Source organism: Loxodonta africana, chromosome 20 (assembly GCF_030014295.1).
Source record: "Loxodonta africana isolate mLoxAfr1 chromosome 20, mLoxAfr1.hap2, whole genome shotgun sequence".
In the NCBI taxonomy this organism is placed as follows: domain Eukaryota; kingdom Metazoa; phylum Chordata; class Mammalia; order Proboscidea; family Elephantidae; genus Loxodonta; species Loxodonta africana.
This window is the reverse complement of record NC_087361.1, coordinates 13,095,401-13,112,549: the sequence shown is the minus strand read 5'-3', so window position 1 is coordinate 13,112,549 and position 17,149 is coordinate 13,095,401. Positions and strand designations below refer to the sequence as shown.

At 40.4% G+C, this 17,149-nt stretch overlaps 1 protein-coding gene across 1 annotated transcript in view; it reads left to right on the top strand.

Annotated features, from left to right (window-relative positions):
- The window catches only part of ADGRG7 (adhesion G protein-coupled receptor G7), an 89,115-nt gene extending 72,556 nt beyond the window's left edge, over nt 1-16,559 (top strand). The window contains exons 15-16 of the mRNA XM_010598622.3: nt 6,288-6,444; nt 15,747-16,559. Coding sequence (XP_010596924.1) covers nt 6,288-6,444; nt 15,747-16,007 — 418 coding nt within the window. The 3' untranslated portion in view covers nt 16,008-16,559. The remainder of the gene's footprint in view (nt 1-6,287; nt 6,445-15,746) is intronic.
- The last annotated feature ends 590 nt before the right edge of the window (nt 16,560-17,149 follow it).

Here is a 17,149-nt window from a genome sequence, read left to right as displayed (position 1 = left end):
AAATTTGATAAAAGACCAAAACTAAAACAACATTAGAGACAAGCTCTTTAACAACATGAAACAGAAAAACTATATAAATTTACCTGTCTGTGAGGCCAGCTCCAAACTCAGGCTTGTATAATACCATATAAGACAAGAAACTTAGGTTTTTAACATATTGATTTTGGTTTAATCTATAGGTTTGCTATGAATCAAAATCGACTCAACAGCAATGGGTTTTTTTTTTTTTAAATTCTAATTTGTACAGAGAACTCAATTTTTCAAAGTCAAATGCTAAATTTCTCTTAACAAGTGCATGCCAGTGGTCAAGTTGACGTTCCTCGTCTTACTAAGTAACCTGTATGTTCAGAAAATCAGGACTTGCACCAAGCCAACAGACACAATCCTCACATGCACCAAACCTGACTGTGCACTGATGAAGTAAACTGTAGGTGCTGGCGACCAAAAGGTGTGCTGAGCCTGATGCACCCCTAGAGAAACAAAAGATAAAGGTTTGCATGGAGAGTTATAACCTTTCGTCTGCTAGATAGTGGACGTGTCCTGCTCAAAGCTTCTACAAGATGTTCAAACCGGGAACAGAAGCAAAAGACAAGTTCAAGAGACAGACTGAGAACTTTGGTACTCCCAGGGTCTAGTTAAAATCTAACAGAGGATTCAGCTGCTAGGGTATTTTGAGGCTTATGAAACTCAGGAGCACTTCCAAAAACGGCCTTGTCAGGCTTAAAACGAGAGACTAGTTCAGACGCGGAGCCTGCAATTTTTAAAACAACCGCTAGGTAGCAATCTTGTCACATTGAAAATAACAGCGAAGGCTCGAAACGTTGGTTAAGGAAAAAAGGAGCTCTCAAAATGTCCAGAGCCTGAAGAAAGATGAAAGACCGAAACCTCAAACCTTGAATTAGAAAAAAGAAAACTGAGAGAAAAAAATAAAAATGAGTGTGAACGCACCTAACAGAAACACCCAAACCTTAGTTAAAACCATAAACCTCTAACAATCTCATTCAGCCACCAACAGGAGAGTGAAAGCGGAGAGTGGCTTGGATAAATCCCAAAGATCTGCACGGAAATGCTTGGGGTTCTATTTCGGGAGCATTCGCCTTCCGGCAGGTCCCGAGGGGTCCGAGGAAAGGGGAGGGGGCACAAGGGGCTCCCAGTTTCTTAGCTCTTCAGGTTCGCCGGGTGGAGATGTCTCCAAACCTTACCGACTGTGCCAAATGTTGTAGAGAAAAGATTCTCCAACTCTATTAAAGTAAAATTAAAGAGATTTATTGAAGTCAGTGTATTATTCTAATAAGGGAATTGTGAAAACCTCAGGGTCTGAAACTCATGAATTCCAAAGGGAGGGGTACAAACCAACCATAGTTACATTGTCTATGAGGAACTACAAACATCATATTCTGATTGGTGAAGTCAGTCAAAGGCAGGACTAGGTAAAGCGTGACCTTTAATATTATTGGTTATGTTAATTCAACTAGCACACATTGATTGGCTAAAAGACATAATTACAAAATGTGCGTTTGTGAAGGAGTTCTCGTGACTGGTCACAAAATGGCATGAGGGCTCCTGTTGCGAGCGGCGTGTTAACCATGACCTCGCCCAGAGCATAGGATTTCTTGGAGAGGTCTAACACAGAGTTTTAGGTAAGGTTTGGTTACTGATTAACAGCCTTAGCCAAATCACAAAGCCTTAATAATACGGTTGGTTCCTGAGCAACAGAGTTTCTGTGTTAAAGGTTACACACTGAGCTTTTAGCATTAGTTAAGCCGTTTTATTTTAGGTCATAAGCTTCTTTTGATTTTAGATCACATATCGCGCATTTGCCTTGTCATCCTGATGTACAGCAAGAACGTTCAGTTGGAAAGAAAAAGAATAAAACCCATCACCATCGTGTTAATTCCAACTCATAGTGACCCTATAGGACAGGGTAGAACTGCCCCGTAGAGTTCCCAAGGAGCACCTGGTGGATTTGAACTGCTGACCTTTTGGTTAGCAGCCATAGCACTTAACCACTATGCCACCAAGTAAGAATAAAAACTATTAATTACACACATAGGCACACATTTCTCCCTGCCCTCCAGCATTCAGTCGGTTAGAACGTGTTGCTAATGAGGCTATGAGTTCAGTTTTGATTCCACGAGACTCTGCTCGACCCAAGTAGACTTACTGTAAGCACATCGGTAAGCTTTGTTGATCACCAAATTGATCTACTTGGTGTGAATAGATGAGTGCAAACAACCGTCACTAGTGGAAAAATAATCCTAAATACATGGCTTTACAGATCAAGGGTAAGTATCAACATTCCTGTAGGAATGACATTCCACATTGAGGGGAAAATACTATTACCAATAATCGTTAAAACTTATCTTTTAGTAGCAATGCAGAAAAACCCTGGTGAAGTCTTCTTAACCTATTGCAAATTAAGTTATATTTTTTTGATATTATATAGTAACACTTTTGGCTGCAGGCACCAACCAAACCCAGCTGTATTTCTAAGTTTTTGATGATAGTCAATGGTTATTAAATTGGCCTAGTTACAATGATAGCATGCTAAGCTAATTGTTGAAAAAAGTGTCATCTGTGCATCAGTTAGCTTTTGATGCATAACAAAGCACCCCAAAACTTAGTGGCTTAGAATGAAAAATATATATTATTTGTCATTAGTTTGAGTCTTGGCTGAGCAGTTCTGGTCTTGGTCAGTTCGCATGCAGCTGGATGACCTAGGATGGCCCACTTTCATGTCTGGTTGGCAGTCTGGTAGGTATTAGGGGAGGGGGCTCAGTTGGGAAAGTTCATCTCTGCTCCACATTGTCTCTCGTCCTATATTACACCAGCCTGGGCATCTTCACATCATAGTCTCAGGGTTCCAAACAGCAGTAAGAGGGCAAGTTCAAATAAGCAAGTGTCTTTAAGCCTCTGCTTGCGGCATATTTGCTAATGTCCCACTGGTCAGATTAAGTCACGTGGTCAGATTCCAGGGATATAGAAATAGATTCACTTCCAAAAGATGGCATCCATTTTTGCAATCTACTGCATTCTCCAATCTTTCTCTGAATTTTTCTTAATCGCTATGAAAATATAAAATCTAATGTTTTTGAGGTTTAGTCAGGTTTTACCAGCCAATGCCCATCCTTCCAGCCCATTTCTACTTTATTGTCATGACTGTTATATGGTCTTCTCCTCTACTGTCTCCTCATACGTTGGAGCCTCTTTGACCAGTACTTTCTCTATTTAAGTTCATAAGAAATGCTTGATATTAGCTGAAAGCTAAAGCACTGGTCTTCAACGTATGAGCCTAAGGTCCTGATACGATTCAGAGTTATCTCCAGAGGCTTGTAAATCTTAGGTGCACCAAGCTTTGTTCTTTCAATATGCACTTTGGGACAAAAAAAGTTATGTGGCAGAGGTTTCTGAGAAACTGTTTGACAGTCTTAAAAAGTGGTCCTTTTCCAAAAAAACAAAAGGAACCATGGAGCTAGAGAGTGTCCCTTATGTTACACATAAACATTTCAATGAGGGCTTCTAGCAAATCATATGGTGGAAGCTTTAGGGAACTGAACCCTCTGGCAGATACAATGTTAGGAATGTTGGGTGGTGGAACATGGAAGGGAAGAGGAAATCATTATTTTCTTCAGATTATACTACAATTAGTAGCCTTTTCTCTTCTTATATTCTAAGTTGGCAGGGCAAACTTCATGGGATGCACCCTGTGTGGCTGCACGTGCTTGGTTTAATGCTCTGCTCTTGCTATCTTGAAATTCTTAATAATTTTTAAACAAAATGCCAGTACTGTCATTTTGCCCTGGGCCCTGCAAATTATGTAGCTGTTTCTGAGAGCTGTTATTGTTATTAGGTACCGTCGAGCTGATTCCGACTCAGACTGGTGCTGTATACAACAGAACAAAACATTGTCCTTGTCCCAGGCCATCCTCACAATCCTCGTTACACTGGACCCCATTGTGGCAGCCACTGTGTCAGTCCATCTCGCTGAGGGCCTTCCCTCACAACAGGCAGGACAAAAGGATGACAAGGGTACTCTTAATTACAAAATATCTTAGTTACTTAGTGCTGCTATAACAGAAATACCGTAAGTGGATGGCTTTAACAAAGAGAAATTTATTCTTTCACAGTTTAGGAGGCTAGAAGTCTGAATTCAGGGTGCCAGCGCCAGGGGAAGTCTTTCTCTCTCTGTCGGTTCTGAGGGAAAATCCTTGTCATCAGTCTTCCCCTGCTCTAGGAGCTTCTCAGCGCAGGGACCTCAGGTCCTAAGGACACACTCCCCTCCTGGTTCTTCATTCTTGGTGGTAGGAGGTCCCCCTGTCTCTCTGCTTGCGTCTTTTATATCTCAAAAGAGATTGACTGAAGATACAACCTAATCCAGTAGATTAACTCCTGTCTCATTAACATAATGGCCTCATTAACATCATAGAGGTTAGGATTTACAACAATAGGATAATCACATTAGATGACAAAATGATGGACAACCACACAATACTGGGAATCACGGCCTAGCCAAGTGCACACGTGTTTTGGGGGGACACAATTTAATCCATTACATAGAATCAACTTCTTTCTGTGTCCTTGGCTAGTGAGAAATGAGGAATATATCCAAATATAAACAATGCTACTTGTTGGATTTAGGTTTAGTAACGGTCAGAAGCACTTTTTATATTTAGTTAAGCTCCTTTGAAAACTTCCGCAAAATGGAGATAAAAACAAAAAAACCTGTTGCCGTCGAGTTGGATAGGTATCCAGAAAAGCCATCTCAAAAACTGAAAGCTATTGCGCCTTTTCATAGCTTTTGCAAGAGGAGCTCTCCTGCTAGAGGAAAATTTCAGAGAGTTCGTGCTAAATTCAGAAACTTTTGAAGTGGTCAGCAAGTATCGTGATCTCTGATACTTTATGACCTCTTATAGCTGGGTAAAATGTATTTTACAATTGTTGAGGACCATACAAACACAGAGGACTTCTGTTTTAATGGGTAATAAGAGAATCAGACAGCAAGAAAGTAATTATTTCTTAACCAAAAGTGAAAAAACGACGAAGACAACAACAAGAGAGAAATCTGTCATTTTTGATATAGAACGAGTATCTATATTTACGTTTAGGTTTACTTGGAGCCTTCATTTGATTTTTATTAATGAGATATCCAAAGCTTTGTGTTTTAAATTTTAGTTTTTCTTTCATGGGTGGAGCCCTGGTGGCACAGTGGTTAAGAGCTTGGCTGCTAACCGAAAGGTTGGCTGTTCGCATTTACCAGCCACTCTTTGGAAACTCTGTGGGGAAGCTCTGTCAGTCCTATAGGGTCGCTGTAAGTCGGAATCGACTCAACGGCAAAGGGTTTTTTTTTTTCCCATTGGTGACTAATACATTTTTATACCACATTAGCTGAATTTTTTAAAAGTCCCTTTATGTCCAGGTAATTTGTTTCATAGTCTCTCTTTTATCAGATTTGATTAGATTATGTCAACTCCCATTTCTGGTTTCATAGTTTCTCTTCTCAAACAGGAGACTTATATTATTCTGTTTCAACAAATATATTACAAGAGAGGAGAAAAGCCAGAAGCACTACATTTCAAAAGAGATCAAATGATACAAGCAAGCCTCTCTTGTTAAGAGAAAGCTTCTTGATATTTTATTATGGATGACTGTGATAAATATTATCATCATCATCATCATCATCATCATGATTATTAATAGGAAGTACTTACCAAAATCTTGCTACATATTAGTTGGTACTTTCTGTCTGCTCTCACTTCACATTTCCAAATCTATGAGTTGGCTACTACTCTATCCCCATTTTACAGGTGAGAAAAGTGAGAGCACAAGAAGGAAGAGGATCACTCTACACCTTAATCATGTTTCTGTCCCTTGTCAACCAAAGGCACAGGAAGGCCCCAAAATGGAAACCCTCACTGGCTACTCTTGTAGTAGTAATCACTAAATTAAAATTCTGTTCTAATGAAAAGTTGATTCATAGTGAAATTTGCTTGCAATAGTATTTAAGGAACTGTTTATGCCTGAGCTTTTTTAAGCAGCTATCGATATAATTTTTTTGTTTGTTTGTACTTTTCCCCCTTGTTATTGTTGTATCAGTATATTTTTTTCATAAAGCTTGCTAAATCAGATTTTCTCCGGAGTGACTTAAGTTTGCCCACCTGAGGCATGATGTTGTTAAATGGAGAGTCTATGGGCAGTTGAATATGTATTCTAAGTAGGTGGGTGACAATGAATAGTGATAAGGAGACACCTGAATGAACTGTATTTCTTTCTTGCTTTCTCTCATCTAGCACAAAAAAGGTTTCATCCATGAAGAAGATTCTCAGCACATTGTCTGTGGCTGTGGTTTTGGGAATTACCTGGTTTCTGGCATATTTCATGCTAATTGGGGACGAGAACATCAGTGGCATTGTCAGCTCCATATTCTGCATTTTGAACGCTACTCAGGTATGGTGTGGGTTGGTCTGGAAGCAGCAGACCACGCAGAGGTGGAGATGACACCACCCCAGACCAAACTTTTCTCCTTTTGAAGTTCCCTGAAGGCCATTTGGCTGCTAACTGAAAGGTTGGCTGTTAAACCCACCAGCCGCTCTGCAGGAGAAAGATGTGGCTGTCTGCTCCCATGAATATTATAGCCAAGAAAACCCTATGGGGCCATTCTACTCTGTCCTGTTGGGTTGCTAGGTGTTGACTCGACTCGATGGCAATGGCCTTGGGAAATGGGAAGGCCGTTGCTTACCGTTAGAGGACTCTGGTTAAAGCACTCAGGTGCTAACTGAAAGGTCAGTGGTTCAAACCCACCAACTAATCTGCAGAAAAAAGTTGTGGCAGTCTGCTTCTGTGAAGATGCACAGCTTTGGAAACCGTATGGGGCAGTTCTACTCTATCCGATAGGATCACTGTGAGTCGGAATCTGCTTGAGGACAGTAGATTTGGTTTGGGTGGGTATTTTTCATATAAGGGGACCTGGTGGTGCAGTGGTTAAAGTGCTGGGATGCTAACCAGAAGGTCAGAAGTTGGAGCCCACTAGCCGCTCTGCAGAAGAAAGACGTGGCAGTCTGCTTCTGTAAAGATTTACAACCTTGGAAACCCTATGGGGCAGCTCTACTCTGTCCTATAGGGTCACTAGGAGTTGGAATCACTCAAGGGCAGTGGGTTTGGTTTTTGATTATTTTTCATATGCCTTGGGGGAAGAGGAAGGAAATGCATAGCAATGATTGCTCACCAACTGTCTATGACACCCTACTACACCCTCTCCTGAGCTGGTGGTCGTACGATGTAAATGCCATGGCTCGGGCCGTTTGAGTCCCTCTGTTCTGAGTAGAAGAGATTTCTTCAAGCAACTAGCTTAGGAAACACCTCCTTTCCTTTCTCCCAATGCAGCAGGTTCGTGGTATGAACAATGTTACAGTTATTGATGGAGCTTGGACCCCTGTAAGGATGGCTAATTTTTTTCTTTCAATTCTATTAAATTAATTAAGGCTTGCTTTATGTCCCAGCATTTGGTCTATCTTAGTTGGGGGTGGGGAGAACTTTTGCACTTTAAAAGGACATGTATTCTGTAGTCTTTGGGTGTAATGTTCTAAAAATATCAGTAAGGTTAAAGTGTCAGCGTTGTTCAGGTCTTCTGTCTTTACCAATATTTTTATCTGGTTCTCTCAGTTGCTGAAAGAGGAGTGTTAAAATCTCCAACTATGTTTGGATATTTGTCTATTTCTCTCTTTAATTCTGTCAGTTTTTGCTGCATGTATTTTGAAGCTGCGCTTTTAGATACGTTTATGATTGCTATGCCTTCTGGTTGAACTGGCCTTTTCATCATTTTGAAACGTCCCTTTAACTCTTATAATATTCTGTCATGAAGTTACTTTATCTTATATCCAGGGGGGTTTAATATACGCCAGCCTCTTCTTTTGCGTACTGTTCGTATAGTATATATTTTTTTCGTTCCTTTATTTTCAACTTTTGTATGCCTTTATATTTAAAGCATTTTCTGTTCTTAAAGCATATTTATTTATATTCTTCTCTCTTTTCTTTTGTTCTTCCCATCCCTATACCATCCCTTTTTTAAGAAAAAAATTTTATTTTGAAATAATTTTAGATGTATAAGAAGTTACAAAAATCGTACAGAGAGTTTCAGAGTATCCTTTACCCAGCTTCCCCCATGATACCATACTATGTGATTATAATACGTGACCAAACCCAGGAAATTGACATTGGTACCATCCATATACTATTAATTTATTCATAGACTTTATGTCTTTGAAGTGATGGCTTTAGTTCTAGCTGTATTAATTTGACTATAAATTAAATAAATATAATTTAATATCAAGTACAATAGAATTACTATAGTTTTGTAAACGCATTGGTCTCGTCTTTTACTTTAAAATTAGCTTTTTATGCATGGAAGTCTCACTTCCTCAACTAGAGTATCAGCCCTCTGCATGCAGGAAGCATGCTTGTGTATATCTTTCACAGTAGATAGTGTCTTCTTCAAAACCAGGATGGGCTATAAGAAAATGCGTTGCTGTTGAGTTGATTCGGACTCATGGTGACCCACTTGTTACAGAGTAAAACTGCTGCATAGAGTTTTGTTGACTGTAACCTTTACAGAAACACTTGTCTGGACTTTCTTCCACAGAGCTGCTGGAACCACTAGTAAACCACTTGTACCACTCAGGCTCCTATGTTGTTGTTGTTATTGTGTACCTTTGAGTCCATTCTGACTCATAGTGACACTACAGGTAGTCGCCAACTTACAATGTATTCGAGCCCCAACAAACCACGCTTAAAACCGTCTGTTGTTTTTGTTTTGTACTTCTTATCATCAGTAATATGTACTGCATATGTTGCAGCATGTAATTTGCTGATATTGTCATTCTCAAATGTTTATTTGCAGATATTAATATGTGATGTTTCCAACTCCCAAAGACAAAGATCAGGTTTATAAAGATATTAATAGTAAAAGGCAATAATAATGAAAAGTTAAAAAAAAAAAAAGGCATTCAACTTACATCAGAACTGACTGACGACAGAGTTGTCAAATGGAACCCTGTCGTAAGTCAAGGACCACCTGTATATGATACAGTACAACTACCCTATGGGGTTTTCAAGGCTGGAATTTTTATGGAAGCAGGCTGGCACATCTTTCTCCCGTGGTGCAGATGGCAGGTTTAAACTGCCGACCTTTCGGTTAGCAGCAGAGTGTTTCAACCACTGTGCCACCAGGGTCCTATACTTCCCCAGTATTTTGTGAAGAGGACTGCATGGTTTGACCCATCAAGTCACTGCAAACAACAACTGTGTGAAGCTGGTATCATTTTGGTTGTTTCTGGCTTTGACAAAATGTCATCACAGAGCAAAGTTTTTGATAAAAAATGAAAATTGTTTGGAAGGGGATTAGGTAAAGTTGACTTGACCACAGTTGACAGACTTGATGACAAGTCTGTATAGTGCAGTGTGGGGAACTGCTTGGCTATCTGAAATTGCCACCATCATGTTTAATGTTTGTAAGCACCCCACCCTCTATCCCAGGCAGCCCTCTCTAGTGCCTTTTGAGAATAACTCTCTTGGACAATGGGTGTGTGCCTGCCGCTGAATTTGAATGTATGTGGGGCAGTTCTCTGCTCTTATGGACATTCAATGAACTCCCTAGAAAGGTAATAAATAGGGTAAGCTTGGGCTGGATTTGCCAATTAGCCCACGGGCTTGTTGCCTCAAGTGAGCAGGAATTTAAGAAGAATCTGAAAGAAGTCATAGTCAAGGATATTTTCTCTTCTTCCAGCTTAAGAAAGGCACACAACCATAGAGGCTCGTTGTTGTTGTTGTTGTTAGGTGCCGTCGAGTCGCTTCCGACTCATAGCGACCCTATGCACAACAGAACCAAACACTGCCCAGTCCTACGCCATCCTTACAATCCTTGTTATGCTTGAGCTCATTGTTACAGCCACTGTGCCAATCCACCTCGTTGAGGGTCTTCCTCTTTTCTGCTGACCCTGTACTCTGCCAAGCATGATGTCCTCCTCCAGGGACTGATCCCTGCTGACAACATGTCCAAAGTATGTAAGACGCAGTCTCGCCGTCCTTGCTTCTAAGGAGCATTCTGGCCGCACTTCTTCCAAGACAGATTTGTTCGCTCTTTTGGCAGTCCATGGTATATTCAATATTCTTCACAAACACCACAATTCAAAGGCATCAATTCTTCTTCGGTCTTCCTTATTCATTGTCCAGCTTTCCCATGCATATGATGTGATTGAAAAATACCATGGCTTGGGTCAGGTGCACCTTAGTCTTCAGGGTGACATCTTTGCTCTTCAACACTTTGAAGAGGTCCTTTGCAGCAGATTTGCCCAATGCAATGCGTCTTTTGATTTCTTGACTGCTGCTTCCATGGCTGTTGATTATGGATCCAAGTAAAATGAAATCCTTGACAACGTCAATCTTTTCTCCATTTATCATGATGTTGCTCATTGGTCCAGTTGTGAGGATTTTTGTTTTGTTTATGTTCAGGTGCAGTCCATAGTAAAGGCTGTGGTCTTTGATCTTCATTAGTAAGTGCTTCAGGTCCTCTTTTAGCAAGCAAGGTTGTGTTATCTGCATAACTAAGGTTGTTAATGAGTCTTCCTCCCATCCTGATGCCCCATTCTTCTTCATGTAGTCCAGCTTCTCGTATTATTTGGTCAGCATACAGATTAAATGTGTATGGTGAAAGAATACAACCCTGGTGCACACCTTTCCTGACTTTAAACCAATCAGTATCCCCTTGTTCTCTCTGAACAACTGCCTCTTGATTGATGTAAAGGTTCCTCATGAGCACAATTAAGTGTTCTGGAATTCCCATTCTTCTCATTGTCATCCATAGTTTGTTATGACCCACACAGTCGAATGCCTTTGCATAGTCAATAAAACACAGGTAAACATCCTTCTGGTATTCTCTGCTTTCAGCCAGGATCCACCTGGCATCAGCAATGATATCCCTGGTTCCACATCCTCTTCTGAAACCAGCCTGAATTTCTGGCAGTTCCCTGTCGATATACTGCTGCAGCCGTTTTTGAATGATCTTCAGCAAAATTTTGCTTGCATGTGATATTAATGATATTTTTCTATAATTTCCACATTCGGTTGGATCACCTTTCTTGGGAATAGGCATAAATATGGATCTCTTCCAGTCAGTTGGCCAGGAAGCTGTCTTCCATATTTCTTGGCATAGATGAGGGAGCATCTCCAGCGCTGCATCTGTTTGTTGAAACATCTCAATTGATATTCCATCAATTCCTGGAGCCTTGTTCTTCGCCAATGCCTTCAGAGCAGCTTGGACTTCTTCCTTCAGTACCATCGGTTCCTGATCATATGCCACCTCTTGAAATGGTTGAATATCGACTAATTCTTTTGGTATAATGACTCTGTGTATTCCTTCCATCTTTTTCTGATGCTTCCTGCGTCATTTAATATTTTCCCCATGGAATCCTTCACTATTGCAACTCGAGGCTTGAATTTTTTCTTCAGTTCTTTCAGCTTGAGAAATGCCGAGTGTGTTCTTCCCTTTCAGTTTTCCATCTCCAGCTCTTTGCACATGTCATTATAATACTTTACTTTGTCTTCTCGAGGGACCCTTTGAAATCTTCTGTTCAGTTCTTTTCTTCATCAGTTCTTCCTTTTGCTTTAGCTGCTCGACGCTCAAGAGCAAGTTTCAGAGTCTCCTCTGACATCCATCTTGGTCTTTTCTTTCTTTCTTGTCTTTTCAGTGACCTCTTGCTTTCTTCATTGATGACGTCCTTGATGTCATTCCACAACTCATCTGGTCTTCGGTCACTAGTGTCCAATGTGTTCTTTAGAAGGTCTCTAAATTCTGGTGGGATATACTCAAGGTCATATTTTGGCTCTCATGGACTTGCTCTGATTTTCTTCAGTTTCACCTTAAACTTGCATATGGGCAATTGATGGTCTGTTCCACAGTCGGCTCCTGACCTTGTTCTGACTGATGATATTGAGTTTTTCTATCGTCTCTTTCCACAGAGGTAGTCATTTTGATTTCTGCGTGTTCCGTCTGGCGAGGTCCATGTGTATAGTCGCTGTTCATGTTGGTGAAAGAAGGTATTTGCAATGAAGAAGTCGTTGGTCTTGCAAAATTCTATCATTCAATCTCTGGCAGTGTTTCAATCACCAAGGCCATATTTTCCAACTACCGATCCTTCTTCTTTGTTTCCAATTTTAGCATTCCAATCACCAGTAATTATCAATGCATCTTGATTGTATGTTCGATCAATTTCAGACTGCAGCAGCTGGTAAAAATCTTCTGTTTCTTCATCTTTGGCCTTAGTGGTTGGTGGGTAAATTTGAATAATAGTCGTATTAACTGGTCTTCCTTGTAGGCGTATGGATATTATCCTATCACTGACAGCGTTGTACTTCAGGATAGATCTTGAAACGTTCTTTTTGACGATGAATGCAACACCATTCCTCTTCGAGTTGTCATTCCCAGCACAGTAGACTATATGATTGTCTGATTCAAAAAGGCCAATACCAGTCCATTTCAGCTCACTAATGCCTAGGATATCTATGTTTATGCATTCCATTTCACTTTTGACGATTTCCAATTTTCCTAGATTCATACTTTGTACACTCCAGGTTCCAATTATTAATGGATGTTTGCAGCTGTTTCTTCTCATTTTGAGTCATGCCACATCAGCAAATGAAGGTCTCAAAAGCTTTACTCCATCCATATCATTAAGGTCGACTCTACTTTGAGGAGGCAGCTCTTCCCCAGTCATCTTTTGAGTGCCTTCCTACCTGGGAGGCTCATCTTCTAGCTCTATATCAGTCAATGTTCCACTGCTATTCATAAGGTTTTCACTGGCTAATGCTTTTTCAGAAGTAGACTGCCAGGTCCTTCTTCCTAGTCTGTCTTAGTCTGGAAGCTCAGCTGAAACCTATTCTTCCTGGGTGACTGTGCTGGTACCTGAATACCAGTGGCATAGCTTCCAGTATCACAGCAACACGCAAGCCCCCACAGTACGACAAAGTGACAGACACGTGGGGGAGAGGCTCATTACAAACTATTAGTATTACATGGCAGAATTGAGGGTGGCTTTGTGGCAAAGCACTGTCATCTTATTTAGTCTGTATTCCAGCCTCACCATTAATGATTCTTAGGACTTTAGACAAGTCTCATTATATAAAAATATAATGAGGATGGGATTAAAATAGACAGTGTTTCTCAAAGTGGGTCTGAATATTACCTACCTCAGAATAAAAAAAAAATTAAAAAAACCCTGTTGCTATAGGACAGAGTAGAACTGCCCCATAGAGTTTCCAAGGAGTGCCTGGTAGATTTGAACTGCTGACCTTTTGGTTAAGCAGCCATAGTGCTTAACCACTACGCCAAATCAGAATTTAGGGAGTATGTTAAAATGCTTATTCCTGGGCCTTACACCTTACCTACTCAATCGAAATCTCTACGGGGGTGAGAGCTAGGATCTTCACTTTAAACAAGAACCCCAGGTGGTTTTTATGTACACAAGTGCGGAATGACTAAATTAATTCACATGTAAGGCTTCTTCTAGATTTGGAATGCTATAATTCTAATAAACTCTTACTGAGTGCTGCAGCTATTACTTAAAAGGCACAATTTAATCTTTCTGCTTATGGCAATTAGCTTGACCCACACATTTCATCTTTTTAAGTAACATCTTGAGATTTATGAAACACAGAAATATTGGGAGTCCACCCAAATTTTTTACCCAAATGGGGCCTCATAGGATGGTATCTTTTTGGATTTTCCATGCTCTAAGATATTTTCCTAATGATTGCACAATTGGAAAATTTGATCCAATCTTGTCTTTACATTAGAATTTAAACAGTGGAAAAGTCAGATGAAATATTTTAGCCCACAAGAGAGGACAATTCTCTAGAGACCAGATTTCTTATGTCCCCCAAATCCAAAACCTCTCTTCCCTGAACAATCAGCATGGCCAATGACTGCTTCTGACCCGCTGAAACCCATGTGCACAGACACACCCCTTGTATTATCAGGGTCTTCTTTCTGATGCGTTAGGTAACACCTGTTAGGTAAAATCAAGTTACTCTTCTGCTTTTGGCCAGAGAACTAGTCTCTGTCTTACCAATATGTGATTTTATTAGTCACCCCTCAGAGTCCTTGGGCTATGTTACTGTAGCTCTGACAGTCTCTTATAACTGCACTCACAGGATATGGTTTTAGAAATGAATCTTTATAAGTCTTGGGATCATGTAGATCCAATCTGGGAGACATTTCATGGATTTTTTTTTAAATAACCTTTTATTTTGGGATAGTTTAATACTCACAAGAAGTTGCAAAAGTAGTGCAGAGTTCCAGGTACTCTTCACGCAGTATCCTCCAGTGATCATATCTTACACAACAATATTACATTGTCAAAATCAGGAAATCGGCATTGGTATTATCAAATATTATCAATTATTATTGATAGTTATTAATATTATCAACTCAGTCGCACATGTTGTTTAACCTGTTATTTCCACAAAGGATATTAACGAGGAATTACCCAGGACATCGTAGATTCTATATATGCATTATTTTTTCTATTACGGTTACAATCAAGAGGCAGCATAATATATTGGGTAGAGGAGGGACTTTGGAGCCACACACATGAGGGTTCAACTCCACACTCTACCAATTACCAGTTGCGTAACCTTGGGCAGGTGGCAGTGGTGGCTCGGTGGTAGAATTCTAGCCTTCCATGGTGGAGACCTGGGCTCAGTTCCTGGCCAGTGCACCTCAACCGCAGCCACCACTTGTCTGTCGGTGGAAGACTGAGTGTTTCTATGATGCTGAATAGGTTTCAGCAGAGCTTCCAGGCTAAGACTAGGAAGAAAGACCTCGTGATCCACTTCTGGAAAATCAGCCAGTGAATCACAACAGTCCAATTCTGTTGTTCATGGGGTCACCGTGAGTTGGGGGCTGACTCGATTGCAGCTAACAATGACAAGAAGTCTTAGGCAAGACACATAATTTATCTGAGATTTAGTTTTCTCATCTGTAAAATGGGGATAAAAACAAACCCGTTGCCATCAAGTTGATTGCAACTCATAATGACCCCGTAGGACAGAGCAGAACTGCCCCATAGGGTTTCCAAGGAGTGGCTGGTGGATTTGAACTGTCGACGTTTTGGTTAGCAGACAAGCTCTTAACTACTGCATAAATGAGACAACAGAAGCAAGTGTCTGTTCAGCAAGTGGTATTTTCTACTTTTAAAACTTTCAGAAAATAGTACTTCACCTTTTGTGGATTAATTCCTCATACGTATCTGGTGTTCATAGGTGAAGTGCAAAAAGCAATGTTGCTTTTAAAAATGTTGCTCTTAGGTGCACCAGGTTTCTAGCTATATTACTAAAACTCCAACAAATGTGGGATCGTAGAATGTTAGAACTGGACAAGAATTAGGGATCACATAGCCAAACTGCTTCTTTCAGGAAACTGAAGATCATAGAGATTAGAAAACATGAGCAAAGTTACACAGCCAGCAAGTGGGAAGCGGGGACCTGAATTTAGCCATGTCTCTGACTCCACGACTGTTACACTTAGCATTTTGTATATGAGAAGGACTTTGTCTCCACCCTCTCAGGTGAAAATGTGTGCAGTAGCCACAAAGTGGGGGAGTTGGGCTAAGTGAGATGGGTCGGTGGTGGGGTAAAATAGACTCTCTCCCTTGATTCTGTATCCCAGCATTCACATCAAACTTTCATTCTATCTGCAGGGATTTCAGATTTTTCTCTTCTACACTGTTAGAACAAAAGTCTTCCAGAGCAAAGCTTCCGAAGTGTGGAAGTCCCTGTCATCATCCAGTGGGAAAGTGAAGTCACTGCCATCAGGGACCCCGCTGAAGCTACGTGTCAGGATGTATAGGCTAGCCAAGTCCTTTCCATCCCTAAAAGGACGCTTTCGGCTGCTGGAACCGTTTGTGTTTACTGAGGAAATGTCACTGTCTGAAAGTAGCCAAGCAAACTCAAGCACATAGACTGTTAACTTTTGTGGTTCTTTTTTATTCAACATGCATGCATTTTGGTTTGTTTCCCTGCTTTGTTACCCAGTCTTCCCAGAAACTCTCCCTCAATGTATTTTGCTCAGGGTTAAGAATTAGGTAGGAGCCCTGGTGGCACAGTGATTAAAGCACTTGGCTACTAACCAAAAGGTCAGCAGCTTGAACCCACCCAGTAGCTCTGCAGGAGAAAGATGTGGCAGTCTGCTTCCTTCTGTAAAGACTACAGCCTTGGAAACCCTACGGGGCAGTTCTATTCTGTCCTGTAGGGTCACTATGAGTCGGAGGTGACTCGACGGTAATGGGTTTAGTTTTTTGTTTGTTTTGTTTTAAGAATTAGGTAAACTTGTTATTTATTATCATCATGGATAATGAATTTGGTAGTTTTTCTACTTCAGTAGATTCTTAACACCAATAAGGCTAAGAATTACGCACAGCGTGCAAGATTACCTTTGTGTCTTAAATCATAAAGTCTATGTGATAAATTTTGTTAAAAATGTAGAACCTGGAAGAAATCCTTTTACAATTTACTAAAAAGGACGTAAGGATGACAATTTATCTTTCAGAAAAAATGACTCCTGAGAAACATTGCAGGGCACTGCTTGTATGTATCATAGTTTTGATCTGTAAATGTTTTAAATTTGTATGTGTTTGTGCTTATTTCTAATTAAGAAATTTATACTAATTTAACCTTTGGAAAGGGATATATTTTCAGTTATGAAAAAAAAAAGTGTATTTTGTAATCGGAGGCATTAGACCTGTAAGAAATGGACAGAGAGACATGGACAAAATAAAACAAAAAAACTAAACCTGTTGCCGTCAAGTCAATTCAGACTCATAGCAACCTGGTAGATCAGAGTAGACCTGCTCCACAGAGTTTCCAAGAAGCACCTGGTGAATTTGAACTGCCAACCTCCTGGTAGCAGCTGTAGAACTTAACCACTATGCCACCTGGGTTCCCACAGACAAATTGGTTGGCTAGTAAAGTCTCAGGATATTTCCTTCTAGCTCTTGATAAAATGCTTATAGTTGCTCTTTTTCATTGATGAAACGACACCAAAACCTCAAAATTGCAAAGTTAGTGACAATTACTCCGTATGGCTTATAAAAGATGTAAGTGC